At 56.6% G+C, this 16257-nt stretch overlaps 1 protein-coding gene across 1 annotated transcript; it reads right to left on the bottom strand.

Annotated features, from left to right (window-relative positions):
* Window positions 1-224: 224 nt before the first annotated feature.
* Window positions 225-13974, bottom strand: LOC112551595 (C-type lectin domain family 4 member K-like). Its single transcript, XM_025213288.1, has 9 exons — window positions 13958-13974; window positions 11334-11398; window positions 7648-7860; window positions 7062-7172; window positions 6558-6650; window positions 5359-5625; window positions 4567-4718; window positions 1356-1474; window positions 225-905 (listed from the first exon to the last, which is right to left on the bottom strand). Exons 1-9 carry the CDS (start codon window positions 13972-13974, stop codon window positions 743-745), a joined length of 1200 nt encoding a protein of 399 aa, XP_025069073.1. The 3' UTR covers window positions 225-742.
* Between the last annotated feature and the right edge of the window lie 2283 nt (window positions 13975-16257).

Here is a 16257-nt window from a genome sequence, read left to right as displayed (position 1 = left end):
GGAGCCCAGTGGGTGGCCTTGGGCCCAGGCCGGCTACCGGCATCCTGTGCTGCATCGGTAGGAGTGTGGCCAGTGGATGGAGGGCAGTGATTCTTCCCCTCTATTCAGCACTGGGGAGGCCACATCTGGAGTCCTGTGTCCAGCTGTGGTCCCTACTACAGAAAAGATGTGGACACATGGGAGAGAGTCCAGTGGAGGGCATTGACAATGGTTGGGGGCTGGGACACACGACTGGTGAGGAGAGGCTGAGGGAAATGGGCTCATTTAATCTGCAGAAGGGAAGACGGAGGGGGATTGAATAGCAGCCTTCACCTCCCTCAACTGCCAGGGTCCAACAAATCACAGACAACGAGGATGTGAAGGGATCTCAGGAGATCACATCTAGTCCAAGCCCCAGCTCAGAGCAGCACCAGCCCTACATCATCCCAGCCACGGCAGGTGGTGTCCATTTTTATTTGCATGTTTGATTATTCTAGCTAGCCCCAGAGCATGTGCGCAGGGGCAGTGCTTAATGCGCTTCCCACCTTCCCCCCCCGGGCGACAGCAGCAGGGAGGGAGTGGGATGAGAGGGGCCAAGACAGGGCTGTCGCAGGTGAGGATGAGAAAGCAGAGCAAGGGCCCAAGGAGAACGCGAGCTGGGCATGCAGGACTCCCTGGAGGGTCCCGAGGCCGTGCAGAGCCCACCGAGCCCATCCAGCGCAGGGGCCCTGCTGCACGAGGGCTGGAGGCTGTCTCTCGGGGGTCAGGATACGGCTTGCCTCAGGGCCTTCTTACAAATCCAGCGGCGACGGGCAGTGCAGCTGACGTTGCTCCACGCCGCCGTCTGACTCTCCTTCATCTCAACACAGCTCGCTCGGCCTCTCGGCCCCTGGGTCTTGCTGTCCGGCTGACCTGGGACCCAGAACCTGTGGGGAAACAAGTGTGGTGGATGCGGCAGAGACACAGCTGGCTCCAGCATCTGCTGCCAGCTGGCCGTGGACCAGGGACGTGGCTTCAGAGGGTGACAGAGTGGCTGCCCACTCAGCCCTTGCCCCCGCGGTCCTGCCGTGGCCCAAGCCAGACCCTGCTGGTGTAAATCAGTGTGGAGCCCCTGGGCAAGGGACAGCTCCCCCAATGTGGCTCTGCCCGTGGCTCTTGCCCACCCTGAGCACAGACCCCGTGTTTGGGCTGCTCCCCGGACCTCAGGGGCCTTGGTGGGAGCAGCTCTTTCTCTCGCACGTCTCTGGTGGCCATGAGCACTGGACCCATCAGGATCAGGACCGCTGAGCTGGACTCCTGCAGAGGAGATACAGGCCCAGGGTTGCAGAGCTCGTCACCCAACCAAACCCGGGCCACGATCCTTGCACGCCACTCACTCTCCGCTCTGTGCTTTGCTGTATTTGGTGCCGTCCACCCAGCGCCACGTGCCCGCCGACTTCTGGTCTGTGAGTTCAATCCAGTGTGCTTTCCCCTGGGTCCTCTTGGAGAGATATTCCTGCACAACATCATGCACAGCATGAACACGTCACCCGAAAGAGCCTGCCGGGAGCAGAGGTGCTGGCCTGGCTGCACGGCACGCTAGAGTCACGGAGCTGCAGGGCTGGCAGGAAGCTGTGGGGTCACATCCAGTCCAACCCTGCCCGAGGCAGGATCAGCCCTGTCCAAACCAGCCAAGACAAACCCCGTGTCCGATCTCTGAGCAAGACGACACAGTCACCCCCACCCCTGTCCCCGCGGCCACCAACGTCCTGCTGCTGCCAGTGGGGTTGATATATGCTTGAGACCCCAGAAGAAGAGTCCCACCCCTTGCTATGGTGGAAGGCAACCCCCCACCTCAGTCCACAGCAATCTGACCAGGGGAGAAATTCCTTCCTGACCCCAAAGATGGAGATCAGCGTGATCCTGAGCAAGGGGAATGAGTGGCATGAGAGGCAGGATGTCCAGTGCCCGGCATGGACAACCAGCCAGGAGCAGTGGGCTTGGCCCAACCTCCAAGAAGGTCTAGGACCATTTATCACTAGGCGCCTGCTTGTGATAAAGCACTTCCCTCTCTCAGGACAGAAGGTATTTTGTTCAATGTCTTCATCGACGACCTGGAAGATGGGTTGCAGCGCCCCCTCCGCAAGTCTGCAGGTGACACCAAACTGGGGGCAGTACTGGATACACTGCAGGGTAGGGCTAGGATTCAGAGAGACCTCGACAAATTGGAGGACTGGACCAAAAGAAATCTCATGATGTTCAACAAGTTTCCCCAGTTGTCTTTCCTGCCTAGTTATCTTAAAGTTATTCAATGGTGTATGAAATTTAATGTCTTAAATTTATTTTAAAGCCACAGAATGCCCAATAACACCAATAAACTAAAAAACCAGTGGCTGTTAAAACACCAATGAAGAAAAAACAGTGTTCAGTTGTATTTGTTGTTGTGTTCTTCTGTTTTTGATATGTTTGTGTGTCATAAATAGAACGTAACCAATTATTTAACACACACACACATATAAACTGCACATAATACTGAAAACTGCATAGCATGAACCCTGAATATTTTAACTTAGCCTTGCTTATTGCTTATTTCTTTTTGCTTTGTTAAAATTTATCAGCATATTATTTTGTTTTTGTTACTTTTTTTTTAAACATTTTAAATTGCTCAGGCATCTTAAAGCAAATCATCCCTGAAAATAAAATAATGTAATGAATTTCCACTTCTCTTTAGAAACCAATTGAACTACCTTAAATTATTGGTTACAAAAGATTTCACAAATTAGCTATCTTACTACTACAGCACAAAACCAAAAACAAATGCATACTATAACTATTTTACACCAAGGTTCAAAAATTCTAAAAGTATCTAAGCAAGCTACACAAATGATAACACATCATTGGTATGATATTGTCAAGGAGTGGTCACCATCATAAACAGCGGTCCGAAATGTTCTATTATCATCTCTTCTATACTAACTAAAATAATGCTAATTGTAATGTGTTGTATGTGTTGTTGAATAAAACAAATGTATTTTAAATTAAAATCACACGCCTTAATTGCTTTATAATATATAGCCTTGTGAAAATTATAAAGTGATCCATTCAAAACAAGGATCAAAAAAGAGAATGTTGTGCAAAAGCATAAAAACCAGCTTGATGTTAGGTAAATAACATGGAAATAGACTTTTACCTATTGCTTTTAATCTTATGTATTTTCTTGAGTTTTGCATTGCCTTAAGAAACTCCATTTTGCATTGGTCTGTAGCTTGACATAAGTGCTTGACCTTTTACTGTTTTGTATGCTGTATGGGTAAGAGTGTGTTTGTGGAAAAGGAAAACATCAGCTAGCGACTGGATGAAGAACGCAGACAGATAAAAGATGCCTCCTCACTCCCTGAGCCAATGCGGGGGAGCAGAGCAATGTCCTGGTGCCGGTGGAGCCTCACTGGGGCAGGCAGCGACTCCTCCCCGAGGTGAGGCAAGGCAGCGATGGAGGCTGGGGCGGGGGGCTTGCATGGGCTCCGCCAGCTCCAGGGAAGCGCTCCACTCCCCGGCCCTGATGCGGGGGAGCGGAGCACTTCCCCGGAGCCCGCAGAGCCTGTGCCAGCCCCATGGCCTTGAAAAGGCTGTGCGCGACCACACTTTTAGTTGTGCATGGCCGCACACACGCTATGGCCTTGAAAAGGCTGTGCGCGGCCACACTTTCAGTTGTGCATGGCCGCACACACACGCACCTTAGATGGAACCTTGGGCGAGATGTATCGATTTTGGGTCTTGTTCTGCACGTCATCCTGGAGCATCGATTCGTCTGACGAGATGGACCGGCAGGAGTCTGGCTCCCACTCACGATCAACTTGGCTGGCCACTAGGTTGATCTGAGTACCAATATGGTTGGTAACGTGTACCAGCGCAGAACAGAAATTGGGGTATGAATGTGGTGGGTGTGTGTGTGTATTAAGTGCTTAATCAATAAATGTGGCACTTTGTTTTATCCCCTTCATAAGATCTCACTCGCAGTTTGAACGATTGGCAATTTAACATTGTTACATAACAGTGTAACAGAATCTCCATCCTTGGAGGTGTTTAAGACCCGGGTAGAGAAAGCCTTAGCTTTGATGATGTAGTTGGGGCTGGTCCTGCTTGGAGCAGGGGGTTGCACTAGATGTGACCTGAGCTCCCTTCCAGCCCTCCGTGTCTGTGATTCTACAACAGGCTGGAGCCATGCGTTGTTGAACCCGTGGGGCCTGACAACATGAGGGAAGGCAGGTTTGGGAGGGAAGACTTCTCTTTCCTCAGACCAGCTTCTCCCCCATCCCTCCACACTCTACCGCCTGGTCCTACAAGCTGCATGCCCGGGTCCTGCAGGCAATGTTTCCTGTGCTCCCCTCCCCTTGCCCATCCTCTTCTGTCTCGGGATCTCCTTTCTCCCTGGCCAGGCCTCAGAGCTGGAGGAGATCATGTCAGGCGGGACAGCTGCAGGGTCTCAGCAGTGATAGAGGCTGTGACCTCCCTTCTCACAGCACGCCCTGGGCCCAGAGAGAAGGGTCTCTGGAAGGTGCTGCATGTCCTGCTTCTACCTCTGGCCATGGGTGGCTCTGACACGCTCACCTGCTCCTCCTTCGAGGTGATGGAGCTCAGGTGCGAGTCCTGAGACACACAGAACTGCTCCGCCTCTGCCCAGGACTTCTGGTCTTGGGAAAAGTAGTAGAAATGGCCGCTGTGATACACCCAGCCTGCAGAGCACATGGTCAGAGCAGTCCCTAGGAGCAGAGATCAAGGTCAGGAGCATGAGGTGACGGCACGGTGCCCAGGGACTGCACTCTTTAGGGTGGATGCAACGGGGATAGATTGGAGATATTCAGAGCAGTAAAACACAGCCACCTCTGGGGTGAAGCATGGGAGCTCCCAGCCAGGTAGGGCAGCGTTGCTCTTGCAGAAGAGGAGAGAACCCCTCATGGTGCTGGGGATTCGTGCAGGGGAAAGTCCCCTGCTTCGACATCAGCATTTTTTTAGCACTTTTCCTGTGTTGCACCTGGTTGCTCACGGCCTTGGTGCTGTACAGGCCCTGGCCTCAGTGCGCTCTGTCCGGAGCTGCTTCTGGGGAGGGTCTGAGAGACTGACCCAGCCCTGGGCCGTGGTGTGATACCCACTGTGGGCATGGAGCTGGCAGGCCTGGTGTCCAGTGAAACCCGACCTCTGGCCTCCCACAGCACTGGCTCAGTTCAGCTTCCTCCCTCGAGCACCACTATCTGTTCCTGCTGCACGTGGTGACACCTGGATTTGGTGAGGAGGGATTTGGGGCTGGGGAGTGGATCTGGGAACAGCCCTGGGGGCTGCAGCCTCAGGTGCTGCCAGGCCCCAGCAGGTGCAACCCCAACCCTACCTGCAGCCAGCACTCACCGTGCTCGCATTTCAGCGACTCTTGCAAGGCCATGACATGGTCCAGCTGGGCCTGGGTATCTTGTTTCTCTGCAGTGGCGTTGTCCAGATGGGTCTGGATCCTTTGTTTCTCTGTAATGATGCTGTTCAGACGGGTCTGGATCTTTTGTTTCTCTGCAGTGACGCTGTCCAGACGGGCTTGGGTTTCTTGTTTCTCTGCAGTGACGTTTCCCAGCTGTTCCACTATCAATGAGACTCTTTTCCTGATGTTGCCCAGCAGCTGAGCACCTAGAAACACATCAAATCTCATTGGCATCATAAGCCTCACCTGAGAGGGAAAGGCTTTTCAGACTCCAACCCTTTCGTGAAGCTTCTTTGCAAACCCTTTCCAGCTAGGAATAGTCTCCCTGTGCTACCGGTCTCCCCGTATGGGCAGGGTCAAAGCCACGCAGGACCAAGACTGGAGCATGGGAGGATGGGAGATCACAGAACAGGACGCGGAGCCTGCTGCCGAGACCAAAGCTGGGGACATCGTGGAGCAAGTTCCCACATCATGCCTGTATAGAAAGGACCAGCCTGGCCCAGGGCGGGGCTGTCCAAGGGCTGAGGCCCCTGCCACCTGGGCCACCAAAGCTGTGTGAATGAGAGGCAGCAGAGCTGTAGGAGGCCCAGAAACGAATGGACGGAGCTGGGAGACAGAGGACAAGCCAGCCGGGCCCGGTGAGGAGGGACGTGCGGTCAAGGCCAGGGTGGTCAGCAAGGGCAAAGGGTGGAGGAGGCATCGAAGCTGAGCTGAGCTGCCCCAGCCAGACCGGCGTGGAAGAGGAGTGGGCAGTGAGCTCTGGCAGGGCAGCCAGGAGTCCAGCGGGACCTGGATGGACCCCACAGCCTGGACCACGGAGCAGGAGGGAGGGCCCAGCATGCTTCAGGAGTGTGCCCTTGGGACCAGACTGCCAGCTGCAGCCAAAGAGACAAGCTTTGACCTACTGCTGCCCAGAGGAGAAAGGCCTCCCCGAGCAGCAGGCTCCCCCAAGAAAGGGGCTCAGGGACACGGCCGTGGCAACAGGGGGATCAGAGGCAGAGAAGAGGCCCCGGTGAGTGGGAGACGACCCACAGGCTGCAACTGGGCACAACCCCGCGTGCACCCAGGTGCTCTCGAGGGACCCGGGCACCACTGGAGTCTGGGGAGATGCAAGCACGGTCCTTGTTCCCCATCTCACCCTCCAACTCCACCGTGCTGTTGAGCTGCAGGTGGCTGGCGATTTCCTGCGCGGTTGCTTTGACCTCTCGCAGCTGCCTCCGTCCCTGGACATCTGCAATCACAGGAGCTTGGGGTCAGGGGAGAACGGAGGAGCTTTCTGTCGAGGAGGAAGGATGGGCCCCTCGGTCCCGGAGAGACACTTGCCCTTTACGCCGTGGGGGTTTGCGCTGCCTGTGCTCTGAGCTCCAGGAAACGTGGGCGCAGGAAACTGCAGTGCACCATGGCCACAGAGAAGAACGAGCAGTTCAAACTTCCTGCCCCATGCAGCCCATCCCTGTGGGCAGCACTCCCCACACCCTCTGGCCCCAGGCAGCCGGACCTACAGCTTCACATTATCACAGGATCAGCCCGGCAGAGTCTCCGTGCATGGGTCACCACATAGGACACAGCGAGGCAAAGGCCACGCTGGGGCTTTTTAAACAGAGAAGCAAAACCAGAAACTGGGTACTGGGCTCGGACTTACACAGGGTGGCGAGTGCAGGGAGGGAGATGGCCAGCACCAGGAGGATGGAAGTAAGGAGGATGCCGGAGCAGCTGCCGAATGCAGCATCTCGTGCCTCTGGCCACTCTGGGTCTGGGGAAAGAAGGCCATTTCCATGGGACGCTGCAGCCAGGACCCCTTTCACCCCCCTTGGGTAACAGGGAACGCTGGAGCCGGGCTGAGCAGACGATGGGAAAGTGCTCGCAGCCGTGTCGAGAGCCACAGCCCAGGATGAGGCATCCGAGCCCCTCGGAGATCTCCCTGCCTGGGCTCTGGCAGACGCTTCCCCCAGGGCCAGGCTCTCCCACAATTGCCCCATGCTGGGGTTTTCTCACAACTACCCCTTGGATGTGGCCAGTCTCAGAGGCAGGCCCTGCCTGGAAGGGGCCAGGCTGCTCGGAGTCGGCAGCTCCTCCATTGTGGAGGGCTGAGCTGCTCCAGACCAAGCCAGGACCCACCCAAATCCCCTAAATCTGCATCAGCTCTTGAGCAGGTCAGTTCCTCTCCTAAGCAGACCATGGAGGAGCAGGGAAATGAGGGCAAAGGCTTCGGCTGGCACAGCCCTTACCTGGACCTCCGTGGGAAGGTTGGACAGTATTCAGGTTCCCATAAATGGCTTTCTTCTTGCTGCTGTCTTGCGGGTTCCCCTTTATATTCTCGTAAACAGCCTCCATCTCCATGCTGACCCTTCCTGAGAGCTGCTGTCCAGAGGTGCAGCTCAGCCGGTTCACACCGGGCAGGTGCACAGAGCAAAGCCTCTGATCAGAGGTGTGATTGCACCCTGGGCAGAACAGGAAAGCCGTGAGCCACAGTGCTCGCTGCAGCTGCCTGGGGTGTGCTGAGCCTCGCCGTGCTGCAGAGACCACACTGCACAGCAGCCAAAGCCCGGCTGCCCTTCTCCCTGGGGGCAAGAGCCTGATCCCCTGGGACGCAGGGACCCAAACCTCCGTGTCCCAGGTCCTGTGGGCAGCCACTGGTGCTGCACGGATATGCCTGGGGCAATCAGCCCGGCTCCGCATCCCAGCACCACGGGACACGTCCTCCCTGCGCCTGCCATGGACAGCAGCTCTCACACCCTGGCAGGTCATTCTCGAAGACATTTTCTTCCTCGCGGTGAAGGATAGCTGTCATCCATGGTTGTTTTATAGATGTGTCTGAAGATGGGTGATGAGGCCGATCCAGGAGGGACAGACCCTGCCGCAGCTCGCGCATGTGTTTGCGTGTGGGGTGGGTGGCTCTGGTTCTTGGTTCGAAAGGTCCCAAAAGTGGCTTGAACGGTCCTATGCTGCCCTAACATAAAGAGCTTTTTAAAGGGCTTTTTTATGTCTCTGCTGGGCCTGGAAGCTGAAAGGGAAAGCCCTGCAGCCGTCGTGTCTCCACCGCGCCAAGCCACGGCATCCATCTTGCCTGCCACGGCTTCCCTAAATCCAGGAGCTGGCAGCCACCTGTATGAAGGGCAGCTGCCCCTGCCTTAGAGGGGACAAGATGGTCACCTTGCTGGCCTCAGCACCCTTGACCGCAACGGGAGACAGTGGTCATTTTGCATAAGGGAAAGTTCACAAGGTGGCATCTGTTATGGCCAGAAAGCAGCATGAGCTTGCAAGACGTGCGACTAAATCCTGAGCATTGGCACCATGGACCCTCCCAACGTGCCCGTGGAATAGCGTCATAGACTCACAGACAACGAGGGCTGGGAGGGACCTTAGGGGGTCACATCTAGTCCAACCCCCTGCTCCAAGCAGGACCAGCCCCAACTGCATCATCCCAGACAAAGCTTTGTCTACCCGGGGCTTCAACTCCTCCAAGGTTTTAAAAACCCTCCACCTTCTCATTCTGAACCCATTCCTCCCTGTTTGTAGCAGCATGTGGCGAAGAGCTTTCCTTCTGCTTGGCCTCTCTGCCGCCCGCACCCTAAATATCCCCTCCTGGGACTCGGGGCACTGTCTCAGCATAGCCGTGCTGCCCTCCCAGTGCCTCCTGGTTACTGAAGCCCTCCAGGTCCTGGTCCTCAGGGCAGACCCCCTGAAGCACCATGCCAAGAGCTGGCCCTGTTCCCTCAGCCCGGAGGGTGGGTTGTATTGCCATGCAAGCCTTGATTTGAATCATCCTCTCTCCGACTAAGCAAATGACTCAAGCCAGCAGCCCTGGCTGCAGCGCTGAGCCCAGAGGAAGTCTGCAAACAGCTCGTGGGTGTGTGAGGAGAGGAGATCTGCCATATAAAGGGTCTGGTGTGAACGCGACCCTCACGAGGTGTGAGAGTCGCTTTGCTTTCATCAGCATGGGACGTTTCCTATGGGGGTTGGCGCCGCTTGGGCCACCGTCCTTTGGCCCGGCTGCTCTGTGCTTCTGCAATTATTGGTGTTGTTTCCGATGCCTTTGCAGACATTGCACATCATATGAAGGCAAACACAGCTGCAGTTTTAAGGACCATAAATTCTGTATGGGACCTGAGGTCCTAAGCTGGCCAGGATATTGCTGGAGACCCTGTGCAGGGTCTGGTGTGAATACCACCCCAACTAAGGTGTGAGAGCCACACAACCCAGCCCCTGGTCACAGCTCTGCTGCGAAGGTACCCGCTGGGCCAAGCCCTGGATGCTCTTCTTCCTCTCAGAGATGAAGCTAAGGGTGCTTTTCCTCCCCTACGGACAGCAGAAGGAGCTCCAGTCTCAGGTTTGAAAGCAAAGCCTCTTCACTTTCGAGAGGGAGGCACAGCTCCCTCCACCTCCGAACAGGGAGGCCAGTCTGGGGGGTACTGGGAGAGCTGGGAGCAGCCAGAAGCCCCCGTGTCCCCCATTAGCTCCCTGCAGACCGGGGAGTGGGGCTCTGCCACGGACTCCTTAGACCTCTGCTTCCGGCCATGCCGAGAGTGACTGCGTCTCAGTTGGGGTCATTTCCTGAGGTCTCTCCTCGGCCAGCTCCTTCCCTCCAAGGGCTTTTTGCACTGTTAGCCACATGTAATGTCACCCCCAGGGTTGTGTGTACCAGGTGGGGAAACTGAGGCATGCTGGGGAAGTGGCCTTTCTATAGTAGCCACACCAGGCCCTCTCTGCTTTGACTGCTAGGATGTTTAATCGCTACCCCTGGCTTTCCTGTAGCCCCGGCTGCATCTCTGCACTTGCTGCTGTCTCTCAGCCCCGTAGATCTGTAGCAAGCAGCTCTGGGTGCACGTGGCAGCGCTCCTCCTTCGGCCCTGCAGCCAGCTCTGAGCCCACAACCTGCTATTGATGTGCCATGAAAGAGGTCAGTTCCCAGTCTCAGCTCCGTCCTTGTGCTCCCAGTTGGGGCAGGGCCGGGTGGGAGGAAGTGATTATTGCATCTGCAATGTAATCGCCATGCAATGACCTGGTGAATCGCGCAATAAATGTAGTGTGACTATAGGTGCAAAGGAATCGTCATGCAGTGAACTAGTGAATTGCACAATGAATGTAGACTGGCCACACGTGCAAAGTAATCGTTGCACAATGACCTGTTGAATCGCGCAATGAATGTAGACCAGACACATGTGCAAAGTAATCATTACACAATGACCTGTTGAATCATGCAATGAATGTAGAGCAGCCACAAGTGCAAAGTAATCGTCACACAATGAACTAGTGAGCTGCGCAATGAATGTAGACTGGCCACGTGTGCAAAGTAATCATCACGTATTGAACTGGTGAATCGCGCAATGAATGTAGACTGGCCACACGTGCAAAGCAATAACCGTGCAATGAACTAGTGAACTGCACAATGAATGTAAACCGGCCACACTTGCAAAGTAATGGTCATGGGATAAAAATGGCTGTCCAGCTATAAAATGCACCAACCAGCTACAAAGCTCTTGCTTGAAACTGTTCCCGGTGCTTCCTCTGGTTTCGGTGCCGCATTCATTTGCAAGCAGGGGCCTCACCAGTGGCTGAGCTGGAAGGAGGCCTGTCCGCCGGCTGGGCAGTTGTTGCATTGTGAGATGCTCCCTAAGCCGGGTCTTTCCAGGCCAGCATGGGTGGCCGCCAAGCCCGGCCCCTAGGCCGGGGCCCAGGGAGGGGGGGATTAACCCTTTCTTTGCTCCTCTCCACCCAGCTGCGACTCCTTTCATGCCATGAGTTGGGCAGGTCTCAGCCTGGCCCCAGGGAAGCACCTAAATGCCCACTCCCCAACCCCAGCAGGGGCATGTCTACACACGCAAGGGAATTTGGATGAAGGGAGGGCATGGATTTAAAGTGCAAGAGCTCAGCCCACAAGCAGACACAAGCCGAGGCTCCCTGTGCATCTTACCTTCCGGTCCATCAGCCTGGAGGGCTCCTGGGTGAAAACAGCCTCGTCCTCCACCCCGTGCCGTGCTTCATAGTATTAAGGCCCTGGTTGCAACTGCAGAAGTCCCCTCCTTCTTTGTGGGCTTTAACAAGGCAGCTGGAATTTCCTGCAGCCCCGACACCCGGGGTTAATCACAACCAGCAAGGCACCGGTGGACGTGATCCGGTGCAGACAGAACTGCAGCCGGGGTCCAGCCGCCTGACCGCTGTTTCCTTTCCCAGCACCCAGTCCTTCTCGGCGCCTTTTGAAATCCTGGTCTGGTGTGGGGTGAAAAAGGGGCTGTTGCGTTTCACCCCAGAGGCAGCTGCATTTCAGCAGTGGGGGATGCGATCCTGGCCCTGCAGTTCATATCACGCTTCCATTCATAAAGAACGTCTGAGTAACGCATGGAGGCGAGAGCAGTGGTTCCCAACCCTGAGGGTCTCCTTGGTGGGCTCCAGGCCCCTAGAAGATGCCAGCTCTTCCTTTTGGCTTGTTTTACTCGACAACAGAAAAATGCCGGAGCAATTCCTCTGTGCAAAGAGCTCAGCAGAGCTGCTTGCCCGATTCCTGCTTGCACTCCCTGGGCTTATCCCGTGAATCGTGTTGGCACTGAGCATGGCGGGCATCCCATGGCGCCCTGGAAAGGGTCTCAAGGCTCCCTGGTTGAGACGCACAGAGCTGGAGGCAGCGGAGAAAAGCCTGGGGCCGGGGGGAATCGGGATGCTTTTGCAACAGCGCTGAGAAGCGATTAATAAAAAGAGAGCAGGACCCTCTTTTATGCCCTGCTCAAGGTGATCCTTTGCCTACAAGGGGCAAAAGTGACATGAATGTCCCCAGAAGTGACTTTGGGCAGGACCCCCAAAGCTGCCCAAGAAACCAGAGCCCCCAGATCGCCGGTTTGCCCCTTCCTAGATCTTGCCAGATCTTTGCAGGCCCTAGCAGGGTGTAGCAGGGCCCGTGCTACAGCCGCTCGTGCTGCTCACGCCTGGTGCTTGGCCCTGCCTCGGGCCTGGAGAGCAGCCAGGGAAGGCGAACACGTGCCGCGGCGGGGGGAGCGGGGCAGCTGTGCTCCCTCCCATGCTCTATGATTCGTGGTTTTAAACAGCAACCCGAGCGGGCGTGCGGTGAGCCGGATGGGAGGCTGGCACAGGTCCCCGCCGCGTGACATCGGCACGGCCGCTGGGCCCCATTGCATCCACTCGCGGGGTGATTCACGCTGGCCGGAGTCGAGGCTTCCTGATACATGCGGTGCCCGGGGCCTCCAGCCTCACCGTGCCTGCCTGGGGTGGGGGCGCAAGCATATGGGCAGCCCGGGTGAGCTGGGGCAGAGCAGGATGCTCCTGGGCTGTTTAAACATCAACAGGAGGGAACCGTGTTGGATCTGCCTGCAGTAGGGGCTGGCGTCTCCCTGGGTCTGGCCCGTGCCCCCGAGTCCGTGCTGGTCCAGTACCCAGGTCCAGCCTGGGGTTCCCCTGCTGCTACCTGAGCCCCGTCCCCCTCGGATGCGCCGGAGCGGTCTGGTAACCGTGCCAATGCGCTGCTGGTGCTAGACCCCCTACCACATCCCTCGGCCCGGCATGGGACCTAGTTTGGGGTCTTTTGGGGGGCCTGGTTCTTCTCCTAGGGCCCTTTGGACACGCGTGAGCAGATGCTTTGACACTGGCAGTGCCCGCATCTCCCTGCTCTTGCCCTGTCTGCTTTTGCACCCCATAGTCGGTGTGAGAGTTGGGGGGCGGCGAGTCTATGGGCTTGCAACCGCAGGGGCTCGAGGGGTGGGGGGAAGCTCTTCCCGTCCTGTGCTCTGAGGATGAGCCGCCCTCTCTTCATCATCCCAGCGCCGTGTGGGCTTGGATTGTGCGGTACCCGGGTCGGTGGGTGAAATAGGTCACGTAGCACTTGGCAAGCCCCCAGTGTCGTCGTGTGCGGGGCCATCAGGGTGCTCGGCGCTGCACGTTGATGTCTGGAGGCCACGAGCCCTGTAGGCGGGGGGTTGGGAAGGAGGAACAGCCCCGGGGTAGGTTTGCTCTACGTGCACGGCCTGACCCAGCACTGAGCGGGCTCCCAGGGCTGTGCAGGTAACCGTGAACAGGCCCCTGCCGGGCTCTGTGCCTCAGTTTCCCCTTGTAGCACGGAGCCAATGATTTCATTCCCGTTGCAAATGCCCTGGTGCTCCGGGGGTTAATAACCAGGCCCACCCAGGGGCGCTGATGCTTCTCGGTCCCAATGCATTCTGGGAAAATCCCCCCCCATACTACCACTGCGGTACACAGAGCACCTGGAGGATGCACATACACGGAGCAAAGCACTTTGGGAGACACCACCCCCAAGGGGATGCTGGGAAGAGGCAGGCCTGGTGGTTCCAACGTGGATGGCAGCTGCCCTTTACCTCAGTTTTCCCATCTGTAAATAGGGCACAGCGTTCACCCACCCCACAGAGCTGCTGGGGAGGGGGTCCCGCATTGCAAAGGGTGTTTGGATGGATCCTGCTAGGGAAAGCAAGGTGCGCCCAGGCCGTCCTGCCATGCCACGGCCATGCAGCTGCTTCTGGGCAGAGGATGGGGACACAGCAGAGCTCAGCCCATCGCAAAACAGCCAGCTCCTACATCCGCGCCAGGAGCATGGCGCGGTAAGAGGCCCAGCCCAGGGCTATTTTAAATCCATCTGCCGTGTAAGCCTGCCAAGCCATGAGCTGCAGGGCGAGGCTTTCCCAGGCAGCTGCGTCAGCCTTTCCACAGCAGGCCCGGGCAGGCAGACGGAGGCCTTTGTTTCCGGAGCCGGAGCAACGCGTGACAGGGTGGGACAGGCCCAGGGAGCCGCATGAAACCTCGGCGCCTCCAGCCAAGATCAACAGGAGCTGGGCAGCGCGATGGGAAAGCTCATGCAGGAAGGGGCGGTTTTGCAAGCATCAGCAAAGCAGCCAGGGATTCAGAGCCAGAGAGTGGCTTCTGCCTCAGTTTCCTCCAGTTAGGTACCACGTAGCGGCGTGCACCCCTCCACTCGCCCGGGTGCCACCCCAGTCTGCACTGGCAAGAGGGCCCAAAGCACAGCTTGACTCGCTTGAGGCTCTGCAGGGGTCCGGTGCAAGGTCATAAAGCTGCCATGTGGTGCCCAGGTCCCATCGCGGCTGGAAGGGAGAGTGCCCAGGGCCGAGCAGGGTTTTCCCCGTGTTTCTCTCCCCCCTTGCAGCCGCCAGCATTGAGGGCCGTGCCCCTCGCTCCCTGCCCCAGAGCCCCCGATGCCCCTTTCCCCCCCAGCGCGTGTCCAAGCCCCGGTGAATCCGACTGAGCTCTCAGCGTCCCCCATGTCTGCGGGGGAGGAAGGGGCAGAGTTTTATTTATTTTTTAAAGGAAAATCTTGTATGTGCCAAGCCAAACCCGCCAAATAAATTCCAAATCTGTGAATCATTCAAGAACCTGATATGGCCCTGCTACCGCAAGCATCCTCCGCCCTCACCTGGGGCTTCAGATCCTTTCAAATCTTTTGGCGGGCATCCTACGTGCAGGCCCAAACCCGGAGGCTCGGGGTTTGCATGCTCCTGAGTTTCGCTTGCCCTCAGCTGTACGGTGCAGGAGCACGCTAGGGAGGAGTTTCCCATTTGCATAAAGTCAGTGTGTGGCCAAGATCTTCCCGGCGGAGCTGAAAGTAGGAAACTATCTATGCATGACCTCAGTCCGGGTATTACCCGCTGCCAAGAAAGTGCAAGTAGGAAAACCACCTTAGCGGTCATGCTCTGTCCACGTTTTAATGCCCTGCTGGGGAACAGACCTGCCTGGCATTACTTGCTACCTGCTACTTTCATCCTGCACCCCTTGTTCTTGTCTGGTGAGACAGTAACAAAGCCCTAGAGACTTTCTCTTCCCTGTCTAGTGTGTTGTAAACCCTTCTCCTGTCCCCCCTCACATCTCCTATCTGCGCTGCCCAGGCCTGGCCTCTGCCGTCTCCTCCTTGGGACACCCTCCACCCCCTCCTCATCCGCGCTGCCCTTCTCTGCACAGCCAGAGATGTTTTGCATAAACATGCAAAACTTCTTCATTAAAATGCAAACTCAACAGCAATGAATTGCTCCCAGCCTTGGCTTTGCTTGGGCTGGACAGGTCAGTAAAAAAAAAAAAAAAGTGAGCTGCATGGAGGCAGTGTTGGAGGCCATGGCTTCCACAGCCAACCAGCTGCTCATAGTCAAGACCAAAATCACTGGATCCAGGGAAAGCTGGGTTGGAAGGGACCTCAGGCGATCACATCTGGTTTGGCTCCTGTTCAAGGCAGGATCAGCCCCCACTAAAACATCCCAACCAAGACTCTTGAAAATCATAGGGATGGAGACTGCACCACTTCTAGCACAGGGCAGCTCAGGGAGGTCTCGGGGCACAGCCCTGCAAGCTGGGGCTGTCTAAGGGATCGAGGATGCAGGGTTGGTTTACAAGGAAAAGGAGCAGCTCCATGCTGGATTTCTCCCTACAAATCAATGCACTGACACAGATTGAGTCAGCGGAGGCCACGGCTGTGTATGAAGCTTGGAAAGTGCACGAGGATTCCCACGCCGCCTGCAGACATTAACTCCTGGCACACACGAGCCACCTGGGCTTGGGGCTCTGCCCTGGCTACCGGTTCGGGCAGTGGTTTGTGTGGTTTAATCTCATCTGCCTCAAAGGCAGCAGCCTGGCTCTCCTGCAGACACTGCCAGGATTGTACAATCCTAGACAAGGAGGGGGGGGGGGGAAGGGACCTCAGGAGGTCACATCTAGTCCAGCCCCCTGCTCCAAGCAGGACCAGCCCCAACTACATCATCCCAGACAAGGCTTTGCCCAGCCGGGTCTTGAAAAACCTCCAAGGATGGAGACCATCACCACTCTCACAAGCCATGAGGAAGTTTTTCCTAATACCCAACTGCAACTTCCCTTGCTGC

This window comes from Alligator sinensis, unplaced genomic scaffold (genome assembly GCF_000455745.1).
Source record: "Alligator sinensis unplaced genomic scaffold, ASM45574v1 scaffold1408_1, whole genome shotgun sequence".
Lineage (NCBI taxonomy): Eukaryota > Metazoa > Chordata > Crocodylia > Alligatoridae > Alligator > Alligator sinensis.
The sequence above is the reverse complement of the archived record's forward strand: the minus strand, read 5'-3'. Positions and strand labels throughout refer to the sequence as shown.

Bases quoted from the DNA above. Each gene is read 5' to 3' on its own strand.
- LOC112551595 (XM_025213288.1), bottom strand. The intron at 7,173-7,647 runs GTAAGGGCTGTG...TTCTTTCCCCAG, and splicing joins ACCTTCCCACGGAGGTCCAG to ACCCAGAGTGGCCAGAGGCA. The intron at 906-1,355 runs GTGAGTGGCGTG...GTTTCCCCACAG, and splicing joins AGCAAAGCACAGAGCGGAGA to GTTCTGGGTCCCAGGTCAGC.